General features: G+C 35.5%; 1 protein-coding gene across 2 annotated transcripts in view; it reads left to right on the forward strand.

Moving 5' to 3' along the window:
- The window catches only part of TSC22D2 (TSC22 domain family member 2), a 57906-nt gene extending 38897 nt beyond the window's left edge, over positions 1-19009 (forward strand). For both annotated transcript variants that reach the window (XM_050779769.1, XM_050779770.1), the window contains 2 exons: positions 9924-9975; positions 11221-19009. In XM_050779769.1, the coding sequence (XP_050635726.1) occupies positions 9924-9975; positions 11221-11481 (313 nt within the window). In that variant the 3' untranslated portion in view covers positions 11482-19009. The remainder of the gene's footprint in view (positions 1-9923; positions 9976-11220) is intronic.
- The last annotated feature ends 239 nt before the right edge of the window (positions 19010-19248 follow it).

Raw genomic sequence — 19248 nt, forward strand, 5'->3', positions numbered from 1 at the left:
AATGAGGAGGCAAATGTGAGGCCATTAGATGAATAAGTAGCATTCCTAAGAATAGTTTCTTCCCAAGCCCATCTTTTTCCATGACTCTTTACGTGTTAGTGTTCTCCAGTGTTTTGGCCCCACTTGTCTTTTCATTGTTTGTGCAGGTTTGTCTTCTCCTATGGTTTGAGCCGTGTACTGCATTCTTATAGCTTTCAAATCTAGATTTCTAGGCCAGAGACTACTCTGGAATTCTCAATACCTATTTCCAGCAGCCTTCTCTCTGTATTTCTCCAACAGGATTCTACATTTCCATGTCCCCAAATTCAGTAGTCCCAAGTGAAACTTAAATTTCTTTTCTCATCTTTATTTGCAGCGCTTTATTTGCACATCTTTATTTGCACCACCTACTCCCCACCCCACTTCATCCTCCCCAAAATGTAGCCACCTTCTGTAATACACCAGCCAACTCCTAGTTGCTCCAAGAATAAAGCCCTAGGCATCCTTAGCATTTTCTTTGTTATAGATAGTCTCTTTCCCTTATCATCTCACTGATCTCTCAAGATTCGGTGTGCTTCAATTGAAACTTGAAATATTTTCTAATTCCTCTCACCCTTTTTTTCCTCTGAGGTACCAGTGTGCATCTAAGTCTAGGTAACTGTCAGTCATACTATTTTTCCAGTCACCAAGAAATAATTTAAAGTAGCAGGTATTATAGTGTCAAGTTTTTAATTTGAGCTTATTATTGGTATGTATTACCAATTACTTGGTATGTATTATTCACTCCTCAATAATATACTGTCATCAGATTAGGTAGTTGCTGCCATGTAAACAGTAAAATGAAATTTCTTTCAAGAGAGCCTGCTCTAAATGTTAAGTACTTCAATATCAAGGAAAATGCCACCCTCCTCATATCCCTTTATCCTTTCCTTTCTTAGATCTTACTCAGAGGAAGGAAATAATCTTTTCAACCTGTTAAACCTTGCCTATTGTTAGTCTATTAAGAAGTAATGATTTCATCTAATAAGAAATAATGCTAGGTAGGATGACCGGTTCCTGTAATCGTAGCTACTCAGGAGGCTGAGGTGGGAGGATTGCTTTAGCCCAGGAGTTAGAGACCACCCTGGGCGACAGGATGAGGCCCTGTTTCTAAACAACAGATTTTAAAAATCAGCTGGGAATGGTGGCACACACCTGTAGTTCCAGCTGCTCGGTTGACTGAGACTGAAGTAGGAGGATTGCTTGAGCCCAGGAGTTTGAGGCTGCAGTGAACCATGATCATGCCACAGCACTCCAGCCTGGGCATCAGATCAAGACCCCATCTCTAAAAAACAACAACTAGCTAGCACACAAAGTCAAGTATCTTAAATAAATGTAACTCTATATTATTATAACATTTAAGTGTTAACTTGAAATAGGATATTTAACTTTGTTTGGAATATTTGGACTGCATAGTGAGACTGCTGTGCAAATTTTACTTTTGTGCCAGTCTACAATTTTTCCAGACTAAGTTCTTATCTCTTCGATTTTGAATATTTTCGTGGATTTTTAGTTCAGCTAGTTTTAATATGAAGTTTCTTTAAAATGGCTCTACAAGAGAAATGTAATTTTATCAGAATTTTACTACCAAATATTAAAATGATCCCCCCAAAATATCATAACTTGGAAATGTGAAAGAGATCTGGATAAAGAAGATAATGTTAATTTTAATCTTGTATATATATTGGGGGATAAATTTTTAATGTAGTTTTTATTGTGTAAGTTTACATAACTTTTTGTAGTATAGATCTTTACCGCAAATTTTTATCATTTGCTTACCAGATTTACTTTGAATAAACAGAAATCACTGTACTGGGAGCTATAATCATAATTTACATCATATTTGCAGATGGTTATAATTCACTCTAAACCAAGAAATGGAATTTTTACAAATCACAGATATCACTTACGTTGATCATTGTTTTGTTTGTTGAATATAGTACCTTATCTTGCAGAATGAAATAGTTCCTAGAGAAAATAGAGTTGGCACCTCTTCCCTCCTTTCTCCCTTTCCTATTTTCTATCATTACTTTTCCTGTCTGCCATTTGTTCATGTCTGGAGTTTACACTGTACAAGATAGCTCCTTCATGAGTCATTTTCATTTTGGAACACGGTTTTCATTGTTCTTCAAGATGTAGTAAAAGTACTCTTGCTTCTATCTCTGTCCTGCATCTGCCTGCCTTCCCAGATAGCCACTTCCTTAATGTGTGTATATCTTTCTTTATGTGTATATAAGAAAACCAATGTGTATTATCTTCCTTAATGTAAATTATAATGTATTGTACACACATCTGTACCTTTACTTTTAAAGATCTCCAGGATACATTATTCCCATCTCAGTACTTAGAAAAGTATCTTCATGGTTCTTTAATAGATGCATACTATTTAATTGAATGGATGGCTATGCCATGATTCATTTAACCAGAAGTGTTGCTGTTATAAACAGTGTTGTAATGAGTAGCCTTGTTAAATACATTATTTGCTATGTATATAAAGTATCTAGAGGATAAATTCCCAGATGAATGATTGCTGGCTTAAAGAGTGAATAATTAAGGGGAGGTCAGGAGAGAAGAGAGGGAAAAGGAGAGAAATCTGTTTTGGAAAATAGTATTACATTATAGTTTTAATTTGTATTTTTATTTTATGATTCAGATGTTGAGTCTTTTTTCATGTCTTTCTTGTTAATGTTCAGTGTGAATTCCCTCCATTTTTCTATTGGGCATCTGGTCTTACAGATTTTAGGAAAATTATTAGAGACTTTTTAACTTTAAAAAAAAAATTAGGCATGCAGTTACATAGTCCTCTCTCACCAAAGTATTAAAGGAATTCTAATTAAATGGCTTTATTTAAAGTTCTTAGTACAGATGATAAGACTGATTCTAGACAAAGGGAGTCTAAGGTAGGAGATGGACTTCGTATAGATTGCATGCTCTTTCATCTATGCTTTACTGGCTAGCCATTTGATAAAATTAACAATATAAATATAAAATATGCCGAGGGCATTGGTGAACAAGGTTTTTATAGAAGATGCTGACAATAAATATCAATCATTATATAAGTATTTAACTGGGTTTTTAATAGTTTCTTGGTAAAAGCATTTATCACACCATTGCAGGACTGGCTACTTGAGAAAAAGTAACACTTAAGTTTTGTAAGTAGAAATGTTACCTGCTTGCTCAGGATGAATAATAGCTTTAAAATAACTTATTTTGTGTTACTGCTAATAATAATCTCTATGGGGCATTTTGGGTTTCTTTTTTTTAATCATGAAATTAAACATTATTTGTTTTATATTGGTAGAACTGATGGTCAATAATTAGAATAACATAACATTTTGAGTTCTTAGTTTATTATTAACTTCACCCAATTTTTATTCTTCACCATAGAGGTTTGCATTCAGCTAGAGATTGTCTACATGAATTTTATTTATTTAGGCCCTTTTGAAAGGAAAATTGTTATTTGTTCTTGAGTAAGCTATAAATATGTTTTTAGTTCCCTCTTACAGAAGAGTGGTGGATTTTTAAAATTATATATAACCTCACAAGCTTGCTGAACTGTAGATTTATTCGATTTATTCCTTTGTAATCAGTGACTTGCATTTTCTTAATTTTCTTTCTAAAAAACAAAACATGCATTTGTTAGAGAATGGGCAAAATGTTACCCAGGTTAGAAGTAATGCATTTTAGTAGTAATGATGTTATTACAGTGCTTATTTTGGGAGATGGGAGTGGGTGGAATAAAGGTTATAGATGATTTACTGGAAACAGTATATGATTCCTGAGGACTGCCCCCAAAGAAAGGTATAGCTTCCTTCTGCTTGTGCGTTTCTGAAGAATCAGTTTTAGTTGGTTTGGGCAAGGGGGGGTGAGCATGAAGTACGCCAGATTTGCCAACTCAAAGGAGTTTGTATTACAAAAAATTTGTGTAATTTGGAGAGTTCCTGTAGTGCATTTATAGTTGTGGTTGTAACTCAATGCAAAGTTAGAGGAGTCTGAGTAAAACAAGGCATTTTATTTATTTATTTATTTATTGCAGTATTCTAATTAAAGATACATAATATTTTTAAGACATCTTCAGCTTTCTAACAAACCAGAGGAACATTTTCGTTCTTGGCAATTAGGTAAACTATATTGGCTATGAAAAGATCACTAAGCAAGTGCCTTTTCTAAGAGGTTCCCTCCCTTATTCTCAGAGCTGAACCTCTTCTAGGAATATGCCAGATAAGATAAATGGCATATTCTGAGCATGGTTTAATCTTTGGATCCATGCTTATGGTTTCGCAACTTAACATTTGGTACTTCATTAAAGCATTCTTAATAATTACATAATTCTGGATTTATTTCAGGTCACTAGAGATTATTTTTTCACAGTCTTACTATTATGGAAGAAAATACATGTGTTTTGACATTAGGTCCAGGTTTGAATCCTGTTCCTAGTGTTGTGTCTTTGAGCAAGTTACTTGACCTCAGTTTCCTCAACTGTAAAATGAGAATGTTGCTCAGGCTTGTTGTAAGGACTCATTAAGATAAGGTGTGCCTGCCCTAAAGTAGACAATCATTAAGTTTTCTTTTCCTCTATCTTGTTAATTTGTTAATTAGCATTTATATCTAGGGGAAGATGGAAAGACAAAGTAGTCAAAATATGTCCATTTTGGGAAAAAGAGAAGTAGTTACTTTTCTTAGAGACAGGTCTGGCTCTCTCACCCAGGCTGGAGTGCAGTGATGAACCCTGAACTCCTGGGCTCAAGCAAGCTTCCCACACAGCCTTCTGAGTAACTGGGACCATGGGCTTGCTTTCTTTTCTCTTTTCTTTTCTTCTTTCTTTTCTTTCATGGGTTCTCACTATGTTGCCCAGGCTGAATTTTTTTATTTTAAATAAGTAGTCATGATGTCTGTGTCCACATTACTACAGATAAAGAAAAAAGTTGGTTTCTCATAGTTTTTTAAAAATAGAGATCAAGGCCGGGCGTGTGGCTCACGCCTATAATCCCAGCACTTTGGGACTCCGAGGCAGGCAGATCACCTGAGGTTGGGAGTTCGAGACCAGCCTGACTAACATTAGAGAATCCCCATCTCCACTAAAAATACAAAATTAGCCGGGCGTGGTGGCACATACCTGTAATCCCACCTACTCAGGAGGCTGAGGCAGGAGAATCGCTTGAACCTGGGAGGAGGAGGTTGCGGTGAGCCAAGATTGCGCCATTGCACTCCAGCCTGGGCAACAAGAGTGAAACTGTCTCAAAACAAAAAATTAAATTAGATTACCTGTTTCTTTAGTGATTTTAACTTGTGAAGTTGGAAATTCTTCATCCGTCCTCTTGCTTTCTCAGTGATGTTGCAAGTAATCTCATGGTAAGAGTAAGGAAACCTAGGAGGAAAAGCTGTGGTGGGGAACCAGTTAGGATCAATTAAAAGATGAACAGCATGGAAAGCCAACCTGTCTTACTGTAGCATTGATACTTTGAGTTTTACTTTTTCTGTGAGTGTAAGTATAATTAGCTTTAAACACTGAATTCAAGCTCATTTATTTATTTTGGAGCAACAATTCCGGTAAATAAATACTTTCTTATAGGTCTTTCTTACTTTCCACAGCTCTATATTTCTGTTCATTCTCTCCATATCCACAAGTTTTAATGCATCTATAAATGCTAATAAATGCTTGATTTTTATTCTAAGAATAATTCATAGTAAATAGAAAGTTTATTTTTAAAAATTATCTTTTGACTTTATTTAGCACTTCCAGTTTACCATAATAGTTTAAAAAAGAAAATTCTGAACTCATTTTTCCCTCATGCTTCTGTGGCAGTAATTGTAACACTTGGTTTAAAATTGACGTATTTCAGTTTGAGTGTGTATATACACATACACACTAATCTGAAATATTTGTTTATACTACCACCATTATAGGTTACTGGGTATATATACTTTGTGCTGGGAATAAAGACAGAAAGCGTTTTCTTAGGGAGCTTAAGTTTGGAAACTGGTTAACCATCAAAATATAATGTGCTGAATGTGATAATTAAAAGGAAAACAAGGTATATAGTATTACAATATTAGGTGAAGGAAGGAAATTATTGATTCTGCTTCAGTTGATCTTTCTCATTTTAAAAGAGAGTCAAATCTCACTATGATAACTTTGAACATAATAGAAAACATCTTGATACCCTCATTGAAACAGTATTTTTAAACCATATTCTGGGATCTTGAAATAAAATAGTCTCTTATTTGCTTAAGACTACCATATTGGTGTCTTCATTGTAAATCTGGCTGTTTAAAGCAGTGGTTCTCAAACTTTAGTTTCTATCTGAATCACCTGGAGAGTTTTTTTAAAGTAGATTACGGGGCCCCGCCTCAAGAGTAAATCTGGGGTGGGTCCAAATATTTACATTTCTAACAAGGTCTGGGTGGGTCCAAATGTTTACCTTTCTAACAAGTTTCCACGTGATGCTGATGCTTCTAGTTCAGGGACTACACTTTGAGAACTGATTTATCTGAACTTAAAGAATTTTAATGCCTTCCTCATATGAACCAATAATTGTTTCAAGTCTATCATATCTAATTACTGTCAGTATGCATTGAGTTGCTGTGTGCTAAGCACTGAATTCACTTACTCACAAAGGTAAAGAAGTTATGGAACCTTTCTCAAGGAGCTCAATCTAATAGGATCAACAGTGGTAGTATTATAATACTCAAAGTAATCACTGTCTGTATTGAGTGCTCAGTGTGCCAACTACTATGCTGAGCATTAAACTCATTTAATCCTCACAATTGGCATATAATCCTTATTTTAAATGAAAAAACTGAAGTCTAGAAAGGTTAAATAATTTCCATATAGTGAGTATATGGAGGAGCCAGAATTTGCTATTCTGCCTTTTTGCACTACAAAAAGTTTGCGAAGATTGGTAGACCCCAGAAGGGATGGAGTAATTGGCTCTACCTTAGAAAATCAAACAGCATCACAGAAGAGATGGCACTGGAGCATCTTAAGGGACAGGTGTAAGATAGCCAGATGAATTGGAACTGTGAGCACTTCCAGCTGAGGGAGCAGTTTCTGCAAAGCCAAGGAAACCTGAGAGAACATATTTCAACAGACTGCAAATAGTTATATAAGACCATAACACAATAGGCAGATGGGGTATAAGAGGAAAACAGATTGTATAAGGCAGAGGTCAAAGTCATAAAGAATTTTATGTACCAGGCTAAAAAGTTTTAAAAATAGAATTAGGCTTCTTAATTTTTCCTCCTATAACTTTCATTTGTAAGCCTGCAGTTCTCAAAGCATAGACAGCAGATTCCACATCATCCGGGAACTTGTTAGAAATGCAGAATCCTGGTTCCATGCCTACTAAATCAGAAACTCTGAGGGGGAAGCCCAGCAACCTGCGTTTTAACAAGACCTCCAGATGATTCTGGTGCGTGCTAAAGTTTGAGACCCCTGCAGTAGGTTATAGAATTCTTGAATAATAGCCTTCAAGATAGTTAAAGGTCACTATAGTGGTAGTAATTATATTTGACACTGATTTATTCTATTAGAGTATAACACCTAATAGTTGAAATATTAATACCTGTTAAGGGATACATCTTCATCATTATCTATTTATATCTTGCAAACCTGTTTCTTCTGTTGTCAAAAGAGATCTTAGGAAAATAGTTTGTTAGATCAGCATTCAAAGAATAGCATGCTAATTATTCTTCCTTAGCTATGGGAATCATTTTAAAACTTGCTGACTGATTTTAATTATCAAAAAAACAAAACAAAACAGTAAACCCTTTTTTAAGGGTTTTGGAGTTTTTTGTTGTTTTACTGCTTATTAATACATAAAACTGATGTTGTAGTTAGTATTTAAGGTGTGCTATTTAAACCAAATGTGTTGAAGGAATCAAATGATTTAAGTCATGAAATGACTTAAAAGTAATTCAATCTTTCCTTGCCATGTCAATAAAAATATAGAACGTATAATCTGGGATTCCCAAGCAAGCTAATCTAAATGCCTGTCACCGTCTTTTTTGCCAAAATGTGTTCAGTATTTGTGGTGAATATATCTGCACGGTATCTGGCACTGAAGTACTTATTAAAGCCTTATGGTTTACTTAGTGGTTCTGTAGTTTATAGTTACATATAGTCACACTTTGCACAGCTCACTAAAAGCATTTAAAGCCCAGCACGTATAAAGTATTTGTTAATGATCCATAAATCCTTTCTAGATACTAGATACACAAAACCTCTTTTCATCTTAGAAATAGTAGCAGCAAGAAGTGAAGGTAGTATGCTGTAATTAATGTGGTTAATGCTCAAATAAACTTAGTTTTCCATCTAATGATTTAAGGTTTCAAGGATTTAGAAGTGGAAAATCCCATGAGGCATTGACATCAACCCCTTTGTTTTACAGATGGGGAAACTGAGATCCAGGGAAGTTAAATAGGTGATTTGCTGATGGTCACATAGGAAATGAATAGCAGGAAATCATAGGACAGGATATTTCTGAGCCTCAATCTGATATGACATTGTGGGTCCACACCATCAAAGTAAAGTAGTTTCCACGTATCTTAGCACTAAAATCTTACGTGGAGTATACTTTATGAAGAGTATTTAGTAATATATAAAAATTATCTTTTTGTATTGGTACAGTAAGCTAAAGTATCAGATTTTTCTTTACAAGAGTAATTTTTAAAAACCTAATAACTGTTTTTTGAAATAAAATTTAAAAAAAAAAAGAAAAGGGTATAAATTCCAGCTATTCTTACTACTTAATACATGGTAGAATATAAACCACCAAAGAGGACAATTATTCAGCCTTGTGTGTTATTATCGTACAGTTGCTAAGGTGATATTTGAACTTGGAATGTGCTTGACAGGCTGGATAACTTTTCAGTTATTCCCAGGAAAAACTGATCGAAACCACATACCTTATAGGTGATTCTAACCTTGTAGGTTATTCTTGCCAGCAAGTAACCTACAAAGACATGTAGGTCTGCCAGAATGTTGAATTTCTTTTCTTTCTTTCTTTCTTTTTTTTTTTTTTTTTTTTTGAGATGGAGTTTTGCTCTTGTTGCCCAGGCTGGATTGCAATAAATGGCATGATCTCGGCTCACTGCAGCCTCTGCCTCCTGGGTTCAAGCAGTTCTCCTGCCTCAGCCTCCTGAGTAGCTGGGATTACAGGCGCCCGCCACCATACCTGGTTAATTTTTTTTGTATTTTTAGTAGAGACGGGGTTTCACCATGTTAGCCAGGCTGGTCTGGAACTCCTGGCCTCAAGTGATCTCCCACCTCGGCCTCCCAAAGTGCTAGGGTTACAAGCATGAGCCACCGCACCCGGCTGAATGTTGAGTTTCTTGTTAACCAATCCTGCCCAAAGGCTTTCTGAATCATTTTTAGAAGCCATTAAAATTTTTTTAAAAAACTAGATGTTTATAAAACTTATAGCAGAAAAGTCTTACTAAGAGGAAGGACTAGGAAAAAAAAAAAAGTCAAGCCATCATCTGAATTTTACTACAATAAGTAATTATTGGAATTTCTGCATGAAAGGCAATTAGAATATATAGTTGGTTAATGAAGAAATTTAAGAGATACAGAGAAGGCACTGCCCATTTAAAATGTATCCTTTTAAAACCACTGAACAGAGAAATTCTTAATACAATTGAGAGTTAAAGTAGCATACATATATCACAGGCAAATTAGAAATGTTGGCACTACAAAGGACCTGTAGAAGTCTTCAATTTACTGAGACTCTCATTTTAGAAATGAGAGCTTTGAGTACTGAAATTGTTAGAACAGAATAAGCTATTTTAAATTACTATATATTTGGTTTTAAGTGAAGCACGAATGTCTTTTACATTCTTTTAAGAGTTGGAAGGGAGGTTAAATTTTTTAGAATAATTTAATGACATATTCTAATTTTTTCCAGTGCATCTGGGGGAGGTGTTGTAGCCATTGACAACAAAATAGAACAAGCAATGGTAAGTAAAAGTTTACAGTTCTCCCATTTCATAGATTGTTGGTTGTATGGAACACTTAGCTTTTCTCAATTTTAGAAAACAAATAATTTGTTTAAACCAAAGATGACCAAATCATGTTTTTTGATAATGAGATTTCGTTGTAGATGCTAGAACATTGAGAATTTTTAATCTAGAAATACTAATTGAGTAAATATTTCTCCCATTTGAATATCTCACATTTCATGCATTATCATTGATAAGGACCATTGGTGAGGGGGCATACATATTTAAAGACAACATGTTCCCCAAATATTTCAGCATTGAAAATACTTTAGAGCGAAAAAGAGTATTAAAGCAAAAACAGCTAGAGGTCTGATGGAAGTAGACTATAAGTAAGCTGTGTAAGTAGGCCAGGCACAGTATCTGTAATCCCAGCACTTGAGCTGAGGTGGGAGGATCAGTTGAGGCCAGGAGTTTGAGACCAACCTGGGCAACATAGCAAGACCTTGTCTCTACAAAAAAAAGTTGGTATTTTTGTTTGTTTTGAGATAGTCTCGCTCTGTCACCCAGGCTGAAGTACAGTGGCACGATTTTGGCTCACTGCAACCTCCACCTCCCAGGTTCAAGCGATTCTCCTGCCTCAGCCTCCTAAGTAGTTGCAACCACAGGTGCACACCACCACATCTGGCTAATTTTTGTATTTTTAGAGACGGGGTTTCACCATGTTGGGCAAGGTGGTCTCAAACTCCTGATCTCAGGTGATCTACCCGCCTCAGCCTCCCAATGTGCTGGGATTACAGGTGTGAGACCTTACAGGACTGTTAGTCTCAAACCATTTTTTTAATCCTAAAATTTTAAAGTCCAAAATGTTATCTTTAAAGCAGTACTATGACTAGTTTAACATCAAACAGCTTTCCGTTGGAATATTGTTCCTTTGTTCTCTTGATCTACCATTTTAAGCATGTGATTTTAACCTTTTTTTTTTTTTTTTTTATTCTAAGCTTAAAGAGTTGACAGTTTAAGAAGCTGGTATTTTTTGGAAATTGTCCCAAACTTTGAAAAGAAAATTCTGAGCTTACTGCTCTAGTTGGGAACTGGGTTTTTTCCAACCCATCTTCCATAGGCTCGGTCAAGATAAAGCAGAAATCTTAAAAGCAAGAGCAGGAAAACTAATATAAAAACTTAAACGGCACCAAGTAGGCTAGAACCGGATAGCACCACCTTTACCTTTTCACTCTTTGACATTCCTAATTTTGTTTTTCACAGGATCTGGTGAAAAGCCATTTGATGTATGCAGTAAGAGAAGAAGTGGAAGTTTTAAAGGAACAAATAAAAGAATTAGTTGAAAGAAACTCTTTACTTGAACGAGAAAATGCACTGTTAAAATCTCTTTCAAACAATGATCAATTATCCCAACTCCCAACCCAACAGGCCAATCCTGGTAGCACTTCTCAACAGCAAGCAGTGATAGCACAGCCTCCGCAGCCAACGCAACCTCCACAGCAGCCGAATGTCTCCTCAGCATAAAGCTTTCTTAAGCCTCATTAAGAAAAAAACTGAAAGCAATCTATCCTTGTGTGCCACTGGTGTTCTTTCCACTTTATACGAAAGCAAGTAGCCATGCTTTGGTTGTGTGTTTGGCCTTTTCAGTATTAGACAATCATTCTACAAGAGCTTTTCCTCTCTCTGAAATGTCATGCAGCGCTGTTGATGTCCAGTTCTATGTCATCAGTACACAAGGAGAATAATGGGGTTTATTAAAGCGAGCAAAGTCTGCATTTTACCTGGTGCGCATGAGTGGGGTCTTTAAGAGTTTTGGTGGCTCTCCCATGTTTCCTATTACCCTTGGATTTACCCTGAGCCTTCCTATCACATTATAAATAACAGTTCATCTAAAGAGCCACTTTTCTTTCAATATCAGTAACATTTGCCTACATAAGTTTTCATTTATTTGTGTTTTATTTATTACAGGGCTGCTATTTTCATAATGTACATGAACAATGTCACAGAACTTTTTTAATTTTTTTGAATAATTATAAGTATCAGTAAAGGAAGTGAAAGACAGGATTGCATTTAATAGATAAAACGTTTAGGCAATAATTGAACAAAAGAATCCTGGCATATTTCTAACACTAATGGCAATTTACTTTTGGTATTTATTTTCAGTAGTAAAGACCCAGCTTGAATGTAAATTTTGTATAGTGTAAGTATGAAGAACATAGTGCAACTGTACAGGTAGTCACCAGTTATTGTGATATAATAAATAATTGGGCTATTTTGATGAAGAAAACTTTGTTCATTTGTTTCTACTTTCTAAGAGAAATTGCCACGATTCCTCTGCTTTTCAACATTTCGTATGACTTTTTTTTCGGGTGGGAATAAAAAGCTGTGAAATTGTTCAACCTACTTTGTAACCAAAGAAGCAAAGCTGTGTAATGGAGTTTTTTGGGTTTTTTTTTTTTTTTTTTTTTTTTTTGTCTTTTTTTTTATAATGCACATTCTTTATGTATTTTTATTTAGTGTTTTCTCAGTCACAATTTTCTTTGCTGTCTAGCATGATCTGCATGACCTATAATCTTTGAACCACTTTCGTACCTCATGTTTTTATCCAGCACTCTTATTGTAATATGTACTAGTCTGTGAACAATGTCAAATAAAAGAGAACGAACAGGTAGTTTGGTGGAGCTGAGCTAGTGTACAATACACTAGTTGTAAAAAAAAAAAAAAAAAAAAAAAAGTGAGCCATCTTTTGTTCATTTAAAATGGTGTTTTGAATTTCGTATGCAGAAAACGTTTTGTTACATTGCAGATTTTAATGTATTTAATAAATGCAACATGCAGATTAAGTGCAGTGTATACTGAGTATTTAAATTAAAATGTACATTTCATAAATACAGTTTCAAAAGAAAGCATCATTTTGTGTATACTAACACATTAAGTGTATGTCAGAAATTGATGTATAAATATATATTTTAACACATTTTCTGAAATTAAACTGCAGTTTTGTTGAAATATTTGGCTCTATATGTGTTCAAAATTTGACTAGATTTGTATTTTCACAATTCAAAATACTCCTTAAAGACCTGTTAATAATGACTTACTGATAGTTCTTAAATTTTCAAATTAAAACAATTTAAAGAATGCAAGAATAGTGAGCAATATTTGTACTCAATATTCATATTATGTTAGTGATACTGAAGTAGGAAATCCTTGTCTACCAAAACTTTTACTTGAATTCAGAAAGGTGCCTGTAGAAATTAATATGCGCTGCATCTGTAGCCAGCTAGCTAATCAGAGTCAATGAGAACCAGTAGTTAGTTCTCCCTGTTAAAAGACGTGTTTATTTGAAGTAAAAATTTAATCAGATGAGCCACAAACGAGGCATAAAATTGGGATGTACATGAGATTGCCAAATATTTTCTATTCTAGTTGCGCCGTAAGACATTGAACAAAATGTTAATGAATAACATTATAAATAAAGGAACTAAGTACATAGGCTTGAGTAAGCAACCCTAAGGATGTGTAGTAAGATTCCAAGTAGAGCTGCTACAGGTGAGATACTTAATGGAATGTGAAACTTCGCTGTTGGACTGTTAACCAGAGAGGTTTGCTGGCTGTGCCCCTCCAGTGCTGTGATATGTGATATTTAATACAGGTGGAGAAAAACTAGTCTTAGAAAAAGAGGTGGGATTTTTGTGAAAATGGATTCCATTTTGATTCTGGGGCTGGAAAAACACTTTATAAACAAAGTAATAGTCTCCAAGGAAATGAATAATATGTTAAGGTTTAAAATGGTAACAGCAGTTATTACTACTTTTATATTAAGAAAAAAAATAGAAAAGGAGAGAAAACATGGGTAGTTCACAGAAGAGAGCAGTTTCTAAAGGTTCAACTTCTAGTAACCTAAAAAATGCAAATTAATATTTTTAGCGAATTGTAATAAGTGTCCAAAGTAGCAGGACTTAACATAGAAAGACAGGCTTTCCTGTGTACTTTTAGAAAGTAATTTGGCAATATGTTTCAAGAGCCTTAAATAATAAGCTTTTCAGTGTAACGACAGAAGATACTCAACTCATGGTGCATTGTTCAAAAATGCAAAATTATTGTCGTGCCTGCCCTCTGCTTTCCCATCATCCCCCCCTGCTGTCAAAATCCAAACTATCCCTACTGTCAACCCTTCCCCCAGCTCATTGTTTAGGATCTTAAGTAACTTCCAGTTCAGCTATTTGAGTCTCCAGCTATTTGGAGTCTTACAGGAATGCCATCTAATTCTGTCAGTGTAATGCCCATAGAGCAAGGTCCCACATAAGCTTTTCTGTTTTAGCCAATAAATCATAAGTAAAAATTTTTCTGATACGGTAATTGTCTACAGTTCAAACCTAACTTTCCCCAAATAAAATTTATTTTAGGTTGTTCCAATGTGATCTCACAGCTTGCCACACCAAAAACAAATAGTAGGGGTTAGGAGGCGTTAAATGTACAGTTTCCTTAACTCCTGATTGTCCAAAATAGCTGAACTTTTCAAATTCTATTTATACTATCCTATACTAATTTAGAAGTATTGAGATAACGTTTTATAATCAAGCCTCCAGTGATTGGGGATCACAACTGCCATTATTCACAAGAATTTTCACAGGTGAATGATTATGTTTCTCCAAGTTGCAAACTCCAGTAATTCATGGACCTTAAAAAAAAAAAAAAAAAAAAAAAAGTCTTAATAGTACCAGAATATCTCTGTTCTTGAAAATTTATCTTTGCAGAACCAGAAATAGCTAATTGTCTGGAAACAACTTTTAAGATTTGAAGTCACATTTTTAAAAGAAACTATGGCTCAGTGACAAGCACTTTGTGACATGGCTCAATTTTCTTAAATAATCCTAGGAAAAGGACAAAACCCAGCCCTCAAGATTGACAATTTGAGAACATAATAAGCCAACTAATAATGCAGCGAGAAATACTTGTTACTATACACAGTCAGGGATGGTTTTTTTCAGGGTAGGTTTCCTCAAAAACATGACACCTGAGTCTTGAAGGTCATAAGAGCCAGAGGGAAGGGCGTTCCAAGCACAAGAAAAGAGAACTTAATGGCTTAAGAGCATAAACAAGGCTCCTAGAGCAGCCACAGAATTGCACTGGAGACAGGCAGACAGTGACTTCCCCCTGACCTAGTAGTTTGGCATCTATTCAGAAAGCAAGAATGATTTATTGAATGGTTTTAAGTAATGGGATACTGTGCTCAAATTCTGCTGGATGTGCACAATTCCAGTGGCAGATGGGAGGTAGATTAGAGTAGCTGAAACTGGAAGCTGAGAAATAATTTAGGAGGGATGATAATCCAGAAAATAAACGATGAAAAGGCAAAATTACAAAGGCAATTTTGTGAAGCTCATGAAGGAAGTTTGTCTTGTGTCTTTCTGTACCATTTTCCTCTGCACAATGAACATCCCATTCCCAGTATCAGGTATCAGGTGCCTATTTCCTTTTTTTTTTTTTTTTTTTTTTGAGACAGTCTCGCTGTTGCTCAGACTGGAGTGCAGTGGCAAGATCTTGGCTCACTGCAACCTCTGCCTCCCAGGTTCAAGCGATTCTCCTGCCTCAACCTCCTGAGTAGCTGGTGTTACAGGTGTGTGCCACCATGCCGGGCTAATTTTTGTATTTTAAGTAGGGACGGGGTTTCACCATGTTGGCCAGGCTGGTCTTGAACTCCTGACCTCAAATCTCCCCCGCCCGCCCGGGCCTCCTAGAGTGTTGATTACAGGCGTGAGCCACCACACCCAGCTGCCTATTTTCTTGTCCCTCCAAAAAAAGATTAAAGAGTCCCAACTCATACTTGAAAGTTTGACTCAGTCTTTTCCTTCCAACAGTCATAAATCTGTGAAATGAAAGTCTTTGTTTCCTTAAAGGAATTTCAAGAATTTAACAAAAGGGTCGGGGGAATGGAACCTTTGCTGTCACTATGCCTCTGTGTCAATTCTACCCTAAAGGTAAACTAAATGTAATCCTTTTATAGTGACTAGGATTAGGATGATTCCAATGTCTCCCTAAAATCTATTCCTTGCTCCCTGGAAAGGATAATATTGGTTCTGGCCCCCACTGTAGGTACTGACAACCCAAGGCAGAATAGGTTTTGCTAGGCTTTAGCCTTTTATTCTTTGGCATAGGTCAGTCCTGCAGGCTTCTTTTTTCTAAGTCTCCTGCTTATCCCAAACTAGACCTTTTCTCCCACCTCCTTCTGCTTCAAGCCTCTTAATAATCCATATTTCTATTTCCTAACAGTAGTAATAGTTTATTATTTAGTGATGTATACTTGCACCCTATTTACTCCTTTTCAACATTTCAAGATAAATCTTTGTCATGTATTTCTGTACCAGTTCACAGAATTTCTACAGCAAGATCCCTTTAAATGTATGGCTTTCCTTCATAGGTTGCAAGGATTACTTTATACAAGTGCTATTGTAACTATATCTTTCCTGGAGTACAATTGGTATGACATGCTGTGTTCATAGATGAAAATGCTAAGTGAGGCACTCTGAAGCAAGTTAAAGTTCACAGACATTCTTGCTTCCCCCCCACACCTCGCCATGGAATCATCAAATAAGAAAAATAAGACAGATTTTCAGATTGGCGATGGCCAAGTAAGACGCTGGTATTTTGCACTGGCGCTGTCCACTTAGTTGTTGAGTTTGTTCAGCATACCTGGATGGTGAGTGAGTTAGCTTTATTTTTCATTCTCAGCAGGGAAACTGATAGACTAGGCAGTTTGGGGAGTTTTCCCATTGTCTACGGTCATGGGTCCAGAGTATCTAAGTTTACAGACTACGACATTGTCCACAGAAGCCATATTTATCCCTTTGGAGGGAAGGAAAAGGTGTGCTTGGATCATAAAAACAACTGAATTTTAAGGCAAATGCCACAGTTCAACTTTTCCATAAAAAAGTTCATCTCTTCATTCTTTTGCATTCCTACAATATTTCCATATAACAACTGTAAAATACTCTTGCCTGCTGCAATCCAAATGTTATCCAGATCACAGTTCTTGCTGTCATTTCACAGGCATGCAATGTATCTATAGATAGGTCATACCTGAGGGAGATCAGAGACAGCAAGGGAACATTTTCCCCACACTTGAGACTGAAATAATAACAGGTCAGTGTCTAATTCTAGTTTTTCTACTAAAAAGACACATGTATGACATTGTAAAACCCTAAAAGTGACGTTTTCAAGAAATTTAGGCTTCATTATTTTATTTTTTAAAAATGTTGACATGCAATTTAATTCTATTTCAATGTAGGTGCTGCAACCTGTACTGGATGTTTGGGGATAGAAAGATGATTGGGACATGATTTGTGTGCTCCAATGAGCTCAGTCCAGTGTAAGTGTAAAAGTTAAAGTGCCATATTGTTTATTCAGAGTATATGTTATAGTTTGTGAACCTTATATCATTTGTTAAATGAAAGGTTTTTATAAATCAACAGTAATATTGCCATGCCATGTAAAAATCCTTTGATATTGCCAGGAAACAACTTTAAATCACCATAAAGCTTTAACATCAAATAATACTTTTAGAAGGAGGGGAAAAGCCTCCCACCTCGACATTGAGCCTGTGAGGTATTACCTAAAAAAGAGGAACTAATCTGAGAAAAGTTTACACATTTTTAGTACTCTAAGTTGTAGATAATGGAATTGATTTAAATCAAAGTTAACTAGAATAGGATTCATGTGTCATGAATTATATTGTCTATTGTCTCATAAGCAACACACTTACTATCTTGGCTGACAAAATCAGCTACCATTCAATGAACCAAGTTAAGAATAACTCAGGTGACTGATGCCAAAAATAAATCTCTAATAGAGCTGAGAATACAGAAACACAAATATATGTTGAGTAAGTAATAAAAGTGATATTTCAAATTAGTAAGGAACAAATGGATTATTCAATAAATAGTATGGGATAGCATAACAATTTAGAAAAAATACAAAGTTAGATCTTTCACAAAAATTAACTCCAGCTAGACTAGCTGTTAGTCTTCTACTTTTTGGTTACTCCCTTTTAGAAATTGGAAGCGATATACCCTTTCCCTTTGAAAATGCACATAAGCAAAGAACTTTACAAATCGGTTATGAAGAGATGCTCCATCTCAGCAAAATAAGGAAAGTGCACATTAAAACACAAGAAACCATCTCAGATCCAACTAATATTTAGCATGCATACATATCAAAAACTGCAAAGGGTGTGGAAAAACAGGAATACATTGCTAGTGAGCATACAAATTGGCACAGCCTCTTTTAAAGACAATTGTGTATCACCCATTAAATTTTAAAAGTCACATACCCTGTGACCTAACAATTCCAACTTTTAATGTCCTAAAGAAACATACATGTGTTCACAAGATAACTTGTACAATTATGTCAATTGCACCTTTGTTTGTACAGTAGACCCCCTTATCTGCAGTTTCACTTTTTGAGGTTTCAGTCGTCCAAGGTCAACCACAATACAAACATATTAAATGGAAAATTCCAGAAATGAACATAAGTTTTAAACTTCAAACCTTTCTGCATAGTATAATAAAAATCTCTCACTATCCCTCTCCATCCTGCCTGGGATAGGAATCATCCCTTTGTCCAGTGTATCCACAGTGTATACTCTCTGCCCGTTAGTCATTTCTGTTATCAGATCATAAAAAAACATAGTACATAGAGGGTTTGGTACTATTCATGGTTTCAGGCATTCAGTGGGGGTCTTGCAAAATATCCTCCATGATGGGGGAGCTACTGTAATACTATGAAATTGAAAAAACCAAAATACTCATCAAGAGGATGGAATATGGTACACATGATGAAATATTAAGTATCAATGAAAAAGAGAAAGTCCTACATGTCTGGCATGGAAGAATCTCCAGGAGACAATGTTAAAAGTTTGGGGGAAAAAATTGAAAGACAATACCTGTAATACATACGATACTATTGATGTTACATCACACACACACACACACACACACACACACACAAATACTGTATAGTGTACTTCTACAAGTACATATTTGTGTATTATATAGAGAGAAGGTCTGGAAGGATACTAACCAAACTGTTAACAGTAGTTTGGTAGCGTGCGTTAGCTTTAACTGTAATGTTTGATGTTTTTGAATATGCATTCATGTATTGTTTGTGTAATGACAAATTAATAAATTAGAAATAAAATAATGTTTTCATCTTGTCTGCTGCTAATGTTTCCACTGGTACCTGGGGTCTCATCATGTTCAGTGTCTTTCCTCCCCAGGAATATCTTCCCCCTCT

The sequence above is a fragment of the Macaca thibetana genome, chromosome 2, assembly GCF_024542745.1.
Source record: "Macaca thibetana thibetana isolate TM-01 chromosome 2, ASM2454274v1, whole genome shotgun sequence".
NCBI lineage: Eukaryota > Metazoa > Chordata > Mammalia > Primates > Cercopithecidae > Macaca > Macaca thibetana.